General features: G+C 48.5%; 1 protein-coding gene across 2 annotated transcripts in view; it reads right to left on the bottom strand.

Annotated features, from left to right (window-relative positions):
* Positions 1-2823: 2823 nt before the first annotated feature.
* Positions 2824-14988, bottom strand: part of SLC5A11 (solute carrier family 5 member 11) — a 672168-nt gene continuing 660003 nt past the window's right edge. Inside the window, exon 16 of one of the 2 annotated variants that reach the window (XM_069647357.1) lies at positions 2824-3529. In XM_069647357.1, the coding sequence (XP_069503458.1) occupies positions 3312-3529 (218 nt within the window). In that variant the 3' untranslated portion in view covers positions 2824-3311. The remainder of the gene's footprint in view (positions 3530-14988) is intronic. The other variant, XM_069647356.1, reaches the window with a different exon arrangement.

Below are 14988 nucleotides of genomic sequence, written 5' to 3'. Positions count from 1 at the left end.
CCATTTGCCCTGTTGGAGCTTTGAAACACAATTGACTTGTATAAGCACCTTACAAATGCACAATAAAATAAAAAATAAAATAAATAACGATGTTTCTTCGATTGAGGAATCAGTTGGTGTGATTGCTGACTACTTCAAGGAGCCCCTGGGCCCTTCATACAAAATGGAAGCAGTCTGCCACACTGCAAATTATGAGTATCTGCCTAAAGTAGTTGCCAACTATTGACCTGCTTGCAAACACTGGCTAATATTTGTATAATGCTGCTGGGACCATTGTAATTGTGACCAACCTGCGCAATGCACCTATCATGAATTGCAAAGTTATATGTAAATCACAAAAAGTGTTTGTGCACACAAGATTAGCTTTGAAGACCTTAAGTGAAGCTGGTCTAGTGTTTGGTGATGAAACGAGTGTGAGGTTAGAGAAATTAGCAGCCAGTACTTTGTTGTAATTGGTTCTGTAGGTCGGCTGGTGATGTCATTTTGGGCTTCAGTGGGGTGCTGTCTAGTTTATTAGGGGGCAGTGAGTTGCTATCTAGTTATTTGGGGCAGTGAGGTGCTGTCTAGTTTATTAGGGGGCAGTGAGGTGCTGTCTAGTTTATGGGGGCAGTGAGGTGCTGTCTGTATGGTGGGGTTGCTGGGTGGCTTTGGGGTCCTTTGGGGCCCTGTTGTTAGCAGGACGTTGTTGTTTACGCCATTTGATGATAGTTTGTGTTGGGTGGTAGTAAGCTTGGGTTTTTGGGGATATTTGCTAGCTGGTGTTGGTTTGGTTATTTATAGTACCTTTCTTGGGTATATCTGTGGCCCGCTGGTTGGTGTTCCTATTTTCTCTCGAGCTGGTGCGTTGCTGGTTTATGTTTGGGGTGGCTAGGTTGTTCCATTTTGTGGTGTTGAGGTTGCTGTTGTTAAGGTATTGAAGGGAGGGAGGTGTGTTGTAATAGGTTTTTAGGGTGTACTAATCTGTGGTGTTTAAGGTTTCTTCCTTTTGAGGGTGCGGTTGTTAAGGTATTGAAGGGAGGGAGGTGTGTTGTAATTGGTTCTGTAGGTCGGCTGGTGATGTCATTTGGAGTGTGGAGTTGTGATGGATGAGATGTGTGTAAGGTTCCACGGATGTCAGTTGGACCTGCTGAACTGGGCTGGGTGGATGTCCCAGTGCTTTCTCTACAATGGAACTACAAGGATTAAATTTACCTGTAAACCTACCTTCTGGTTCGGGCGTTGTATGAGATTTCTTCTGCAGGTGACATTAAGCACTGTTTTCCTCTGCAATCTTCAGTTACTGAATCAGAGCCTACATCTTGCTTTCTGATTGTGTCAGAATACTGACACAGACACCTATGAAGCAACATTAGTGACTTATAGCCAATGGATTTTGAACGTGGCCAGAAATTACCACTTTGAGGCAAAGACGCTTATTCTGATTGCATACATATATCCCTCGTGGCCACTCGACTTCCTGAGTGGCAGTGCAGCGTGTTCACGTGTGAAGTGTTTTGGCCTGGTGTTTTGCAAGTGCTGCATAGCGATATCTGCAAAGCTTTTATACACGTTTTCTTTGCGAATAACATTTCCAAAAGAGAGATTGCTCCACAGCAGAGCACCCTGAGAACCAGCAGTTCCAGGGAGTAGCCTCTAAATCTGGGCCCACAGATCCTCAATGTAGTAGACCATTGCAAACGTCTAGTATTAGGGAAAACCGATGCATGCCTTCATTAAGCTATGGGGCTTTCCCCTAAAGCCTTTTATTTGTTTATTAATGCGAGTACCTTCAAAGGTATTTAGATATTTACAGAAAACCTGACAGTGCTAGACTTTATGTCCTTGTTCATTGTAGATTACGTGCCCCAAGCACGTCTTGTTAGAAACCCATACCATCAACTGGGATCCCACAGTATTATTGCATTGAGGGGGAACACTCTCGCCCTCAACATTAAAAAAGAGACTTCTCTCATTGGCTTTAAGAAGAAGCAAAAAACCTGGTTATTTAACCAATATTAGCATTGCGCTCTGCTAATCCATGTCAGCCCAAGATCCCCAACTGAGCCTGTAAATAATGTTCATGTATGTGCTATATTATTTCTTGTTTTGTTAACGACTGCTCACTGTATAAATGTAATTGTATGACTAATGCCAAAAGCTTTCTGTAACTGGCGAGTAACAAATAAATAAAATAAAGAAATACATTGAAAAATTATCTCTGAACCTTTCACCATTTATTGTCATACTCCCATGAACACGGAGTGTTCACCTCTCAGTGGATACCCTCGGTACACACTCGGCATATCCCAGTCATGTTCTATAACCCTGCAATTCTCCCCCACACGTCCCCAGTCATGATCATATGCGCTTCAAGCGGGTGGGCAGACGGAGGGCGGATCATTTCTTCCCTTATCTAGAGGTTGTTTTGAGTGAGTCTAAGTGGACAGACCTCCTAGGCCTTACTGGGGGGTGAAGGGAGAGAGACCCACAGAAGATAGAAAAAAGTCTGGGGGAGCTGTGTTAAGAGGTTACAAAAAGACAGACAACATTTTCTTCTACCTTACTGCCTCCAAGCAGTGTCTTTCGGCAGCTGGAGGGTACAGGCTCCTTGTCACCCTGCACATTGCCACCTGCACAGTGAAACAGCCCATGACTGGTGAACAGCGAACAGCCACTGAAGCTCAGAGCTGCGTCTAGTAAGGTGTGGCGTCTGGGCTATTAAAGAGCTTCTTCTCCTAATTTCGAACGTTACTTGATTCAGTGACTAAACATAACATTGGCAATGATCCTGGATGGTTAATTTTGGATCAGTTGAAGGAGATGTACAAGACTGCCATTTGAGATGCTGTATTTCATATTTAATGAGTCGTTTTGCTGCAGGTAGACAGGGGTTTAGATCTGGAAAGGTTTGACTTATGCAGCGACTCTTAATTGGCACATTGAATAAACAAGTTGAATTGTGATTTGTAATGTGGGTGCTTCACAAGTCTTTAATCGGAACCCCAGAAATCCAGCAGGACTATTCATCCATTTAAATTAAGGCCGGGTTGCTGTACCACCTTTCTTTGAAGTATCAGCGTTCCATAGATTTGAATTGATGAAACCTCTGGAAAATCTGAATTATCCTTCACGTATCTTGAAAACAGTGCAGAGTGGGTTTCTACATATCCTTGGTTTGTACGTGTTTGAGGCTCGGAACCTGGAATGTGTACAGCAGATATTGTTCTCAAGGAAGAATGTATACAAGTAACAGCTTTGTTCTCTTAGAGATATCACTGCTGCACAGTTACCCATTTTCTCCCGATGAGTCGCAGAAGCATAACGCGTGGCCTTTATGCAAAGTATGCCCACAGGAACACTCCAGCACTCAAGCACACAATTAGGTTGATATTCAACACATGTCTTGCAAAAGGTTTCTCGTATAGTACGTCTTCCGGTGATGGTGGTGGAATCGTTGCAGGTGTCTCCATTGCATCAGTCTTCCTGCTCTCCATGCCACAGATCCAGAAACATACTTTCTTGAGCTTCGATGGGCATCTGCTACTATCATCTAAACAGAAAAAGGACAAATACATCAGGGGGTGTCCACAAAACATTTTAAAAAGCCTTTGCTTTACATACATACATGTATTGAGAAATAACATTATGCAGACACAAGCCAGTTGTCATAGCTCATCATCGAGGGCTAAACGTCTGCTAGAGAAATATGTTTCTGGTTCTACTGGTCACCAAAACGGGTGAGTTTCACCTGTTTTGCCTGGGAAGAATGTCTGTCTGCCCGGCCAAGCCACTATTTCTAGAAGAAAGGCAGCACTGAACATATGCCTCTATTGCTTAATTTTATAAGAACAGAAGGTCATTGTTTTACAAATGTAGTCCACTCCACTTTCAACAAAAAACTGCCTTTTGGACCAACCCAGCGGCTAAAGCCATTACTCTCTTCATTCATTCATTCATTTCGTCATTTGTATAGCGCCTTTCACCATGGGTATGATCCTGAGGCGCTGTCGGTTGAAAGCCATTGGAAGGATTGAAGTACAGAGTATGGGAAAATGCGAGGTACTAAAATGCGTGTGTACATGTAGCTGTTAGAGGTTACGAGTGGTGGCCAAGTCCCGGCTAGCCACCCATGTGTATTGTCACGTGGCTGTGTGGAAAGAGGTATGCTCGGGGTGGCGAGTGTGTTTGCATCAGGATAGATATTATGTGTGTAGCTACAGTTCGAATTTTCTCGTGAAAGGTAGCTGCTTTCTTTGTGAAGAGGTGTTGTGTAAAGTGTTTTTCGACTTCTGTGTGGGAGCAGATGCGTGCGAAAGTGAGGCTGTGCCTTCGGCTAAGACCCAAAGGTGCGGGGTGCAAAAGGAATAAATATGTCAGTTATACATTCAACATTGCTCACCCCTTGAACTCCATCTAGGTACAAAAAACACTGTCCACGCTAACATCCATACAAGTGCAATACTTTGCCCACCCTCAGTGTTCATCTAAGTGTGATACCTTGCCCAAACCCAGGTCCATCGAAGTGCAATACGTTGTCCACGCTAAAATACATAATAATATGATACATTGCAAACCTCCAAACAATCCAAATGCAACTCATTGTCCACCCCCAAATCCATCCAGGTGCAACTTATTGCTCTCCCTCATGGTCGGTCAATACATTTCCCACCCTTCCGAGACATTTAGGTGCAATACCTAGCCCACTCTCAGAGTTCTTCCAAGTGAGAGATACTGGATGCCCCCTTGACTCCACTGGGTGCCATAACATGGCTACTCTGATGGAAGAGGGGGTAGTGACTCGGGGGGGTTGAATGAGTAAAAGGGCAGGAGCAGAGCACAGGACATAAAATTAAAGGGGTGAAGCAAAGTAGCTGAATGGAAAGGGCAGAAGCACGGGAGTGGCAGGGTGTGGTTGCCTACCACTGGCTGGTGTGTGTGTGCGTGCAGGTGGTGGTGGGGTGGAAGGATGGTTTCAGGTTGCGGGAGGGAAGAGACAGGTTTTGAGAACCTTTCTGAAGGCAAGGTGGTCCTCTATGAGATGGAGGGAGAGGGAGAGGAAGTTCCAAAAGAGGCGAGCTAGGATGAGGAAGGAGCCTCCTAGCCTGGAGAATTTGAAAGGGGGGACTACGAGGAGATGTGCTGAACCTGACCTGAGAAATCGATTGTGGTGGTAGCATGTACGTTTGTTTTGGAGGAATTCAGGGCCTTTCCTGTGGAAGGCACAGTTGGTAATGCACATGGCTTTGAAAGTGGGCAGTCGGCTGATGGGCAGCCAGTGAAGCACCCGGAGTGCAATGGAGATGCGTTCTCTAGGGGAGAGTGCCAGGGGGAGCCTGGCTGCCGAGGTTTGGAGCCGTTTGAGCTTTCTGAGTTGAAAGGCAGGGGAGCCTAGATAGAGGGAATTGTAGTAGTCTAGGCGAGAGAGGATGATGGCCGGTCAAATAGCACAGTGAGTAGAGCACTCGCTTTGGTATCCATGCAGAGCCTGGTGACACAGGTTTGAATCCTGGTATGGCCAAACTCAGCCTTTCATCCTCCCGAGGTCGATAAATGAGCACCACACACCGCGGGTAATAATAAGCAGCGCTCAGATACCTGAGGGTTTGTAGCGCTATATAAATGCTAAATTATTGTTATTATGATTGCTGAGATTCTATGAGGGTATGAGAGATAGGAAAAATATGCTTTCGGAAGTGGCAAGATCTGGAAACCACATTGATGTGAGGAGAGAGGATCCGCTCTGAGTTGATGGTGCATCCCAGGTTTTTGACTGAGCATGATACAGCAGGTGCTTTTTTTAATTTATTTTTTACAAACTTTATTTCTCAGGAGCACAGGTTACAAACATATACATGGGAGCAGTTAACAGTAGTTTTCACCTCGTTTCCCCGCCTTGTCAATTCCCAATGCCATATCTCCATGTTCCATAGGCTCCTGGGTTTAACTGTTATAACCCCCCACCTCCTTTGCCCCCCCCATTGCCAATATAATTCTTCCACCTTTGGTGGTAACACAACGACTCTATTCACCACTTGTGGGTATATTGCGGGTCAGGCTGGCATCCTGGGGTTTGCCTAGCTACAGGACAGAGACCCTGTGGAGTAACATGGTTTTAAAGTACATTTGTTCTCTGTCTTCCATGAACTCATGGAACTGCATCCAAGTATTCAAATATTTCGAGTAGGAGCCATATGCCATTGCAGTCAGTTTTTCCATGGCCATCACTCCCCACAGTCTCATCCACCACATAGCCACCACCGGCCCCTGTTTGTTCTTCCACGCCTGTGCCAGGGTGATTCTGGCCGCGCTCAGCATGTGGGTGATAAGGTTGGCCTAATTTCCTGTGTTCGCATAGCTCCCTTCAACTGCGTGCCCAGTAAAACCACCATCGGGTCCAGAGGAAGCTGTGTCCCCACTATCTCCTTGATATGGCCCAAAATCTCCTTCCAATATGTCTCTGCCACTGGGCAGTTCCACCACATGTGGATTAGGTCCCCAGGTTGCCCACAGCCCAGTGGGTGGGGGTTTTAAGGAAGGTGCCTAAGGGGTGGGTTAGGGAAGGAGAGCTGTTTTACCACACATTAGGATTTCGGTTTTGCCTGGGTTGAGCAGGAGGAGGTGGTTGTCTGTCATCCAGGAGTGTATGTCAGTGAGGCAGGAGGCAAGGTCTGGGAGGGGGTGAGTTTTGGGGAGTTGGGGATCTTGAGAATAATCTGTGTGTCGTCTGCATAGTTGTAGCATGTGAGATTCTAGGAGTGGATGAGAGCGGGGAGCGGGGATATGTAAAGGTTGAAGAGGGAAGGGGAAGCTCCCTGTGGGACTCCATGGCGGACTGGCCAGGGGCCAGAGGTGAAAGGGTGGAGGTTGATGATTTGAGAGCAGTCGGCGAGGAACAATGTGATCCATCTAAGGGCAGAGTCCCTGATGCCTAGGGTGAAGAGTCTGTTCATGAGAGTGGTATGGTTCATTGTATCGAATGCTGCTGAGAGGTCAAGGAGGACGAGTGCGGTGCAGCCTTCCGAGTCTGCTGTTCTTTTATGGTCATGCCAGATTGAGACAAGGGAGGTTTCGGTTCCATGGAGGGGGCTGAAGCCTGACTGGACAGGGTCAAGAAGGCTGTAGGATTCTGTGAAGAGGCTGAGTTGGGAATATGCAGTGTGATCTAGGAATTTGGCTATGAAGCGATTGTTAATGATGGGGTGGTAATTGGAGGGGAAGAGGGGGTCAAGAGAGGGCTTTTTAAGGAAAAGTTTGGGACTCCACGGGAATGGGGGCTTACACTTTCCGCTGCCTGACATCCCGGTCCGACGCCACCGGGAATATCCCGGTGGCATCGGGATATCAGGCAGCAGAACTGTGTTACGAGGTTGGCGGCAACCCGCCGTTGATGCGGGTTACCGCCGACCTCGTAAGGAGGCCCATGTTTTAGTAGTGATCTGACAGGTCATCGCAGAGTGCTTGTGAGACAGGAAAGGGGGGGGCGGTTGACCAGAGAAGAGTCTTGAACTCTAATAAACTTGTGGAGTTTCTTGCAACGGTTGTTGGCATTGGAGATGCAGGTTTTATAAGACATTTTTTGGCTTTCCTAATTTCTATCCTGTAGGCCCTGATCTAGCAAGGGTGGTACTGATCTGCCACTAATAAGTAATCAGAACCTCATCTAAATATATATAATTCAGGTTAAAGCATCCAAAACTAAATAGGTGTTTAATTTGTATCAATTTACGACTCCTGCTTTACTTGTATTTAATAATATTGGCCTCGTTTGGCGGTGAAGACACTGCTAATTCTGCTGGATGGAATTACAGTTACTACCATGGTGTGCAGCGAAATAAGCCCCAAATTGGGAGGCCATGTGAGTGCTCCCCAACCGTTGGCAGGTTATGGGAATTTCTTCCAGCAGCATTAGCGCCACAAATCAGTACCGGCCTGTAAATCCACCACATTTCGGCAGATTTAGCTTTATCGCGGGAAGAATTGATGAATTACCAAATGGTAATTCCGCCGGGCAGAAATAGCATCAATGAGCAAAGGGAAAAATGTGTGGGGGACAGCTTCAAAAATCAATTTCACGTGAAATCTCCCTTTTGGAAGTGTCATACGAAGTTGATAGACTGACAGAGCATGTAAGGGGCAAGCCCAGAGCCAACCAGCCAGAAATGGGGCTTAGAAAGCCAGAATTCACAGAGACAGAGCTCATTGTGATTGAAGTCCAGATGGTGGCCCATGCACAGAAGCTCTATGGGGCACAGAACGGGAAAAACACCAAAAGGAGAAAAAATGACACATGGAATGACATACATGGCAAGATAGCAGAGGTTGAAGCGGGCAGACAGAAAAAGCCTGCTGATAGCCTGATTTAAATGCTCTTAGACAAAAGACCAACCCGAATATAATGTCATCCTACAGACTTGCAGTCGCCCTTCAGAGCCTTGGGCAGGAAATGCACAATGAACACACCCAACACCATTGGACTGTACATTAGGAGACACCATAAACAAGTTGGAGGCTCTCAATGTAAGACATTTTATCAATGACATTTAACAGCAACCATCAGAAACTGCTATCACAAACTCTGTCACCACCCATCGTTGGCAATAGCCACGACAACCATGTAGCCACAACACATGCCAGCCAAAGAGCCCCCCACCCAGAAAATGCACAACACAAATTCAACTAATGCTGAACAGAGATAGAATAGCCTGGTTCCACCCAGATTGCCAGTACACCAACATATGACATGTGAAAAGGAATATTAGCGATAAGCCCTGTGTACGTATGGTCTGATCCCCAAAATGAAGCTGCTGCACCATGACTGGTACAACCGCATCTCACAAGTGAGAGGGAAACGCAGTTCCCAACCTCATGTGTCCAGGTGTAGATGGGCACCAATGAGCATGAGCAAAGGTAAAGGTCCATAACACCATTGGGCAGTCAAACTATACATTCCCAACACATTCTATTCCAAATATGCACCAAACAAGTCATCTGTAACACTACATTCCTTTCCAACATGCCCCATGGTGTCTTCCCCTTGTTCCCCCCTCCCTGCCTCGTCGCGCCTTGAAACACTTGTGTATAGGCGCGTTACAAATGCCATATCATATCATTCATGATGTTCCTGCCCTTTTCATCATGACTTTCATCTAGCTTACTCCAGAATGCATCAAAATGTTGCACTCAACAACAATACAACATAGCAAGTCATGCCATGTCCCATATCTCACAAGAGGCACACCAGACAGCCAGAGGCCATGGTAGGCCACAGTACGACTGACACTCCTGCAAGTGCCACTATGGCACCCAAAAGCATTGAATTGCCCAGTGCTAGAGCACCCAGGAAGGCAAGTAGTTGTGGGAGCCTCCATCGAGGAACTCACTGTCTGAGAGCACCACTGCAGTCCCTTTGAGACCACCGGGACAACTACTAATGTTGTGGCAACCACTGCTGACACAGGGCAGAATGCAGAAGCACTGTCCTCTCAGCCTCCCCCACGACGGTCTGCTACTAGTTTGTGGTGAAGCCGCCAACACCGCCTCTGGCTCACGGGAGCCTGTTTGCCAGCCTACTGCAGAAGACACCTAAACGTCACTTGCGCGCCTCCCATCACCGTTGCCAAGTACCAAGTACCAATGAACACACTCCTGCAGCTACTAGGGTAAGCTGGTTCCCAATTGACTGATCTTCCCTTCCTAGCCTCTCACCTCTGTACACCATTCCTTCTCCCTTACCTTCTGCTGTGCACTACAGTGTCACGATTGTCAGGACACAAATACACCTTCATAGAATGATGGTGCTGCAGGCGTACAGGCATGTGGACCTGGGGGAATTCACCACCATGACCCACCCACCCTAGCTCCACAACACATCCCATTTCCTATCTGGAAGACGCTCTCATAGAAGGAGCATCTTGAATAGATCGCCATAGAACAATTTGGCCACTCTCATGCTGTGAATAAGGTCGATCGTGGACCTCCTCTCGCTCTTGCACATACGCCGCCCTCTCACTCATGCATATCACTGACTGAGAGTCGGAGCACGGAGCTGGGGTACAAACACGTCTTTATTCATTCGATCCCGAATTCTAACTAACTCTTGGGCGGTAACTCCGCCCCTCAACATACGCGGGTCTCAGCCCGCAGACCAAACATAAATAGAGGACTGTCGTCCTTGGATGCGGAAGTGAGGACATCACATCCTCCCGTCACTAAACCTTAAGTCCAGACTTAGTTCATTTCCTCGATGAGGCGGTGAGGCTTTTTCTTCGTCCTTGTTGGTCGACCTTCTATTCTTGTCGAGGAGTCTGTCCATGTCTCAGCATTCACTTCTCCGTCGGAGTCTTCTCTATCTCCTTCATATGGAGCATCACATATAGTGGGCTCGTCACTCAGGTTTGTGTCACCTAAGGCTGGGGTTCTCGACACCTTTCTGAAGTGGGATGAGTTCCTTGTTATGGTCTTGCGGTCTCCTTCCGTGGTAATGAGTGATCCTTTCTTGCGGATGATGATGAGAGGTTCCTCGCTGAATGGGGCTACGTTTTTTCGAGGCTGGGGCTGGCGGACTATCACCATGTCTCCTGGCACCAAGTCATTTGCCGTTTTGTATCCGCGGCCCTTTTCATGGTTTCCTTCATGCGTGCATCCTTCTCCCTCATTTCTGCGTCCCTTGCATAGTGATCTTTCTCACTGGCCGCATGTGGTATTCGTGTTCTTATTGTTCTCCCGAACATCACTTCTGAAGGTGTTTTTCCCGTGGTGCTGTGTGGCGTATTCCTGTAGTCTCGCATGAGTTGGTATAAGAGTTTCTCGACAGGCTCTCCCGTGATGCGAGCAATTTGCGTGGTGCGTTTGATGTTGCTCATGAACCGCTCAACGGTCCCATTGGCTTGAGGCCATAGAGGTGTTACTTTTCTGTGTTTGAAACCCATGTATTCGGCAAATCTTTGGAAGTCCTGTCCTGTGAATGGAGGTCCATTGTCAGATTTAACTACCTTGGGTACTCCGTATGTTGCGAACATCCGATGTAGGACTGGTATGGTGTGGTGTGCAGATGTTGATGGGGGTATCTCGAGTACTCATCTACGGCCACCAGAATGTATTCTCCTCCTTCCATGGGCCCAAAATGGTCAATGGCTATCTCTTCCCATGCCCCTTCAGGTAGTGCGGTCATGCTTAGAGGTTCTGGGGAGGTGTGTGGCTTCACAAGAGCACAGGTGGGACAGTCTTGTAGTAGTTCTTCTACTGCGGTATCTAGCTGTGGGAACCATAGCTTCTGCCTCAGCATCCTTTTGGTGGACACAATGCCTCGGTGTCCTTCATAAGCGAGCTCGAGTACCTTCTGGCGCAGACTGCGCGGTATCACTAGCTTTGTCCCTTTTAGCAGCATTCCTTCGTCTGATTTTGCCAGTTCTTCTTTTACAGCTAGGAAACAGGTGATATCCCGCTTGACGTCCTCGTTCATGGTTTCACGAATTTGTTTGGCATGCTTCCATCGCCCTGTCTCTAGGCATCGGAGGATGGTTTGTATCCCTTGATCAGTGTTTGATTCACTAATGATGTGATCCATGTCTAGTCCTTGTGGTGTGTTGCTGTGAATGACATATCTTATGTACTGGTCAGCTATAGATGGTTCTGGTCCACACGCGTCCTTCGGGCGTCTCGAGAGGAAGTCGGCGGGGTTCTGCTCTTTCCCGGGTCTATGAGTGATGGAGAACTGATAGTCTTGTAGTCGGAGGGCCCATCGAGCTATGCGTGGTGGCATTTTTGCCTGAGGGTTGCCATAAATGAAGATGAGGGCTTGGTGGTCCGTCACTACTACGAAAGGTTTTCCGTATAGGAACAAGTGGAAGTGTTCACAGGCCCACACTACGGCCAGACCTTCTTTTTCCACCTGGGAGTAGGCTTGCTCTGTCTTGGAGAGGCTTCGACTGGCATAGAATATGATGTGTTTTTTGTTTTCCATGTGTTATCTTTATGTCGTCCAGACCTTCCACTTGTGCGGCCAGGGCCGCATCCGAGCGCGCCAGTCGAAGGATTTCTTCAAGGCTGCGCGGTTGTTGCAGGAGTCGTCTGCGGAAGTCGGCACTTTCACATCCCACTATGATTTGTGACCTGAGGGCCTCCTCATTTGAGTAATTATTGAAATCACAGTGTTTCATTTTTGCACGTAGTCTCATGACGAATGCGTCTATGGTTTCACCCTTTTGTTGTTTTGTGGTATGGAATATGTGCCGTTCATAGTCCACATTGGTGTGAGGTGTGAAATATTCCGTGAGCGTTGTTTTCAGCTTGACATACGTGTCTATGTTGTTCTCGGGAATTTCGTCCAGAATGTCTCAGACATTTGGCCCTACAGCATGATTTAGAAGATTGAGTTTTTGTTCATCTTCTAGTGCGCCTGCCGCCTTTAGACATACCTCAAAGTCCCTCAGCCACCTCTTCCACCTTGATCCAAGGGTGCCAGTGTCAGTGAGGTCGAAATTTGCTGGTAGCTGTGTTAGGAGGCTGTCTGTCATTTTTTTATGGCCTGTGTTGCTTGGTGTCACTGGGATGGTTAATGAGTCTTCCTCTGAGTTACTCATGAAAGTGTTCCTGTGTCTACTTGGGCTGCGTCGGGTGTGATTGTCACTCTGCAGCCGGGGCGCTGAATATTAAATCTTGGTGTTAATAAATTTTGGAATTCTTAGTGTACAGTCTTGGCGCGGTGGCGCCTTGTTGCCAGCAGGAGGCGCTGTAGTTACTGTTCCTGGTGCGGTGGCAGTTGGTTGCCGCTAGGGGGCGCTGCAAAATGGGCCTTTGGTGGCGATGTCTGCAGGTGCGTGGTGTGGTTTTTTTTTTTTTTTTTTTGTGACAGAGGGGAAGAGGGTTCACTCTTACCCCTTTGTGTTGGATCGTTGGAGCGGGAGGTTCTTCTTTGCCTCCTCCACTTGTGCGCGTTGAGTCCACTCCTCCACCGCCCGGAGATGATTTCGCGGGGAGCCGGCACCAGCTCCACCGGCGCGGGGAGTCGCTGCTCCACCCGCCGATGTCTTCTTGTGCTGGGCCGGGCCTTCACAGGCGTTGCCGTTGGCGGGAGGATGTGACCTCCACCGCCCGGGAAGAGTGTTTAATGCGGGGAGCTGACAGCTGCTCCTGCTCCGCCCGCTCGAAAACACTTACGGGGAGTCGCTGCTCCACCCGCCGATGTCTTCTTGTGCTGGGCCGGGCCTTCACAGGCGTTGCCGTTGGCGGGACGATGTGACCTCCACCGCCCAGGAAGAGTGTTTAATGCGGGGAGCTGACAGCTGCTCCTGCTCCGCCCGCTCGAAAACACTTACGCCGGAGAATTGAGGAGTGGGGAGCCTTCGCGCTCCACCCACTGCTATGGGCCCGCGTGTAAACGAGGTCCGGGCTCCCAGTGGTGATAGGGGACGCACCACGAGCAGCGGACCGACGATTGCGGGCACGGCGGGAACTTTCTTTCCCTCGTCGCCAGTGTGAATAAGGTCGATCGTGGACCTCCTCTCGCTCTTGCACATACGCCGCCCTCTCACTCATGCATATCACTGACTGAGAGTCGGAGCACGGAGCTGTGGTACAAACACGTCTTTATTCATTCGATCCCGAATTCTAACTAACCCTTGGGCGGTAACTCCGCCCCTCAACATACGCGGGTCTCAGCCCGCAGACCAAACATAAATAGAGGACTGTCGTCCTTGGATGCGGAAGTGAGGACATCACACATGCGATGCTAGATGGCATGCAGGGTTCCTCTAGGAGGGCGACAACCTCCTGGCACTGATTGAGCCGGTGTGCAGCAGATGACGCTGCCAGAATAACACTCATGATGCAAAGGGTATGGGTGTTGACAGAGATCATGTCAGCCACCAATGAAAATGTCACACAGGCCTTAACCCTCACCCTCAAGCAGATTTGAAGGAGTGAAATGGTCAGTTATGTGTCTGCCACCCAGAGAGATCCATTGCAAGCATAGCACCAAGTCGGTCTCAGTGGCTCATCCCTCCTTCCACCACTGGGAAGGTGGCAAGAGGAGGAAAAAGTAGAGACTTCCATATGACTGACTGCATATCATAAGGGTGGGAGGAGTTAAGGAATGTTTGGGAGGAGGGTATGCAGAGGGTAGAGATGTTGGAGATGAGCACAGGGAGCGGGCAGAAGTGTTGGAGATGAGGCTGTGGGGAGGGCATAGTTGCTGGGGATAAGTGTGTGGGAATGCAGAGTTGATAGGGATGAGGTTGTGAGGAGGGCAGGGGTGTTGTGGATGAGTGTGTGGGGAGGGCAGGGGTGTTGTGGATGAGTGTGTGGGGAGGGCAGAAGTGTTGGAGATGAGGCTGTGGGGAGGGCATAGTTGCTGGGGATAATTGTGTGGGAATGCAGAGTTGATAGGGATGAGGTTGTGAGGAGGGCAGGGGTGTTGTGGATGAGTGTGTGGGGAGGGCAGGGGTGTTGTGGATGAGTGTGTGGGGAGGGCAGAAGTATTGGTGATGAGGGTGTGGGGAGGGCACGTTTGTTGTGGGTGAGGGTGTGGGGAGAGCAGGGGTGTTGGGGATAAGGGTGTGGGGAGGGGTGTTGGCAATGGGTGTATGGGAAAGGCAAGTGTGCTGGGGATGAGGGTCTGGGACGGCCAGGGGTGTGTACATGTTAAATAAAGCACTTAGAAATTCATACAATGTATCCAGTGGTCATGGTAGATGTGATTTTAGTTAAAGGTAACAGTACAGTGACAGATGCATGTGTGTGCAAATAATAGTTGCCCATTAGTTATTGGCGCACAATGTGTCCATGGTTCACTTCCTCATGGCTATCCAAGGGGGCCTGTCGTCACCTGCAGCATCTTCATCCTCAGAGTCAGGGGTTGCGTTATACTGATGGCATGGACATATTCTTCCATGCACAAATGTTGTGCAGCATTTCACTGACGATAGCCCTTTTCCCAATTTTTATTGGGCTGTATGTACATGAGTGCCCCACCTGTCAGGTGGAGGCATCTGAACCACCCCTTCAGCATTC

The sequence above is a fragment of the Ambystoma mexicanum genome, chromosome 2q (assembly GCF_040938575.1).
Source record: "Ambystoma mexicanum isolate Mex_15411 chromosome 2q, UKY_AmexF1_1, whole genome shotgun sequence".
Lineage (NCBI taxonomy): Eukaryota > Metazoa > Chordata > Amphibia > Caudata > Ambystomatidae > Ambystoma > Ambystoma mexicanum.
This window is presented reverse-complemented; position numbering and strand designations above follow the sequence as displayed.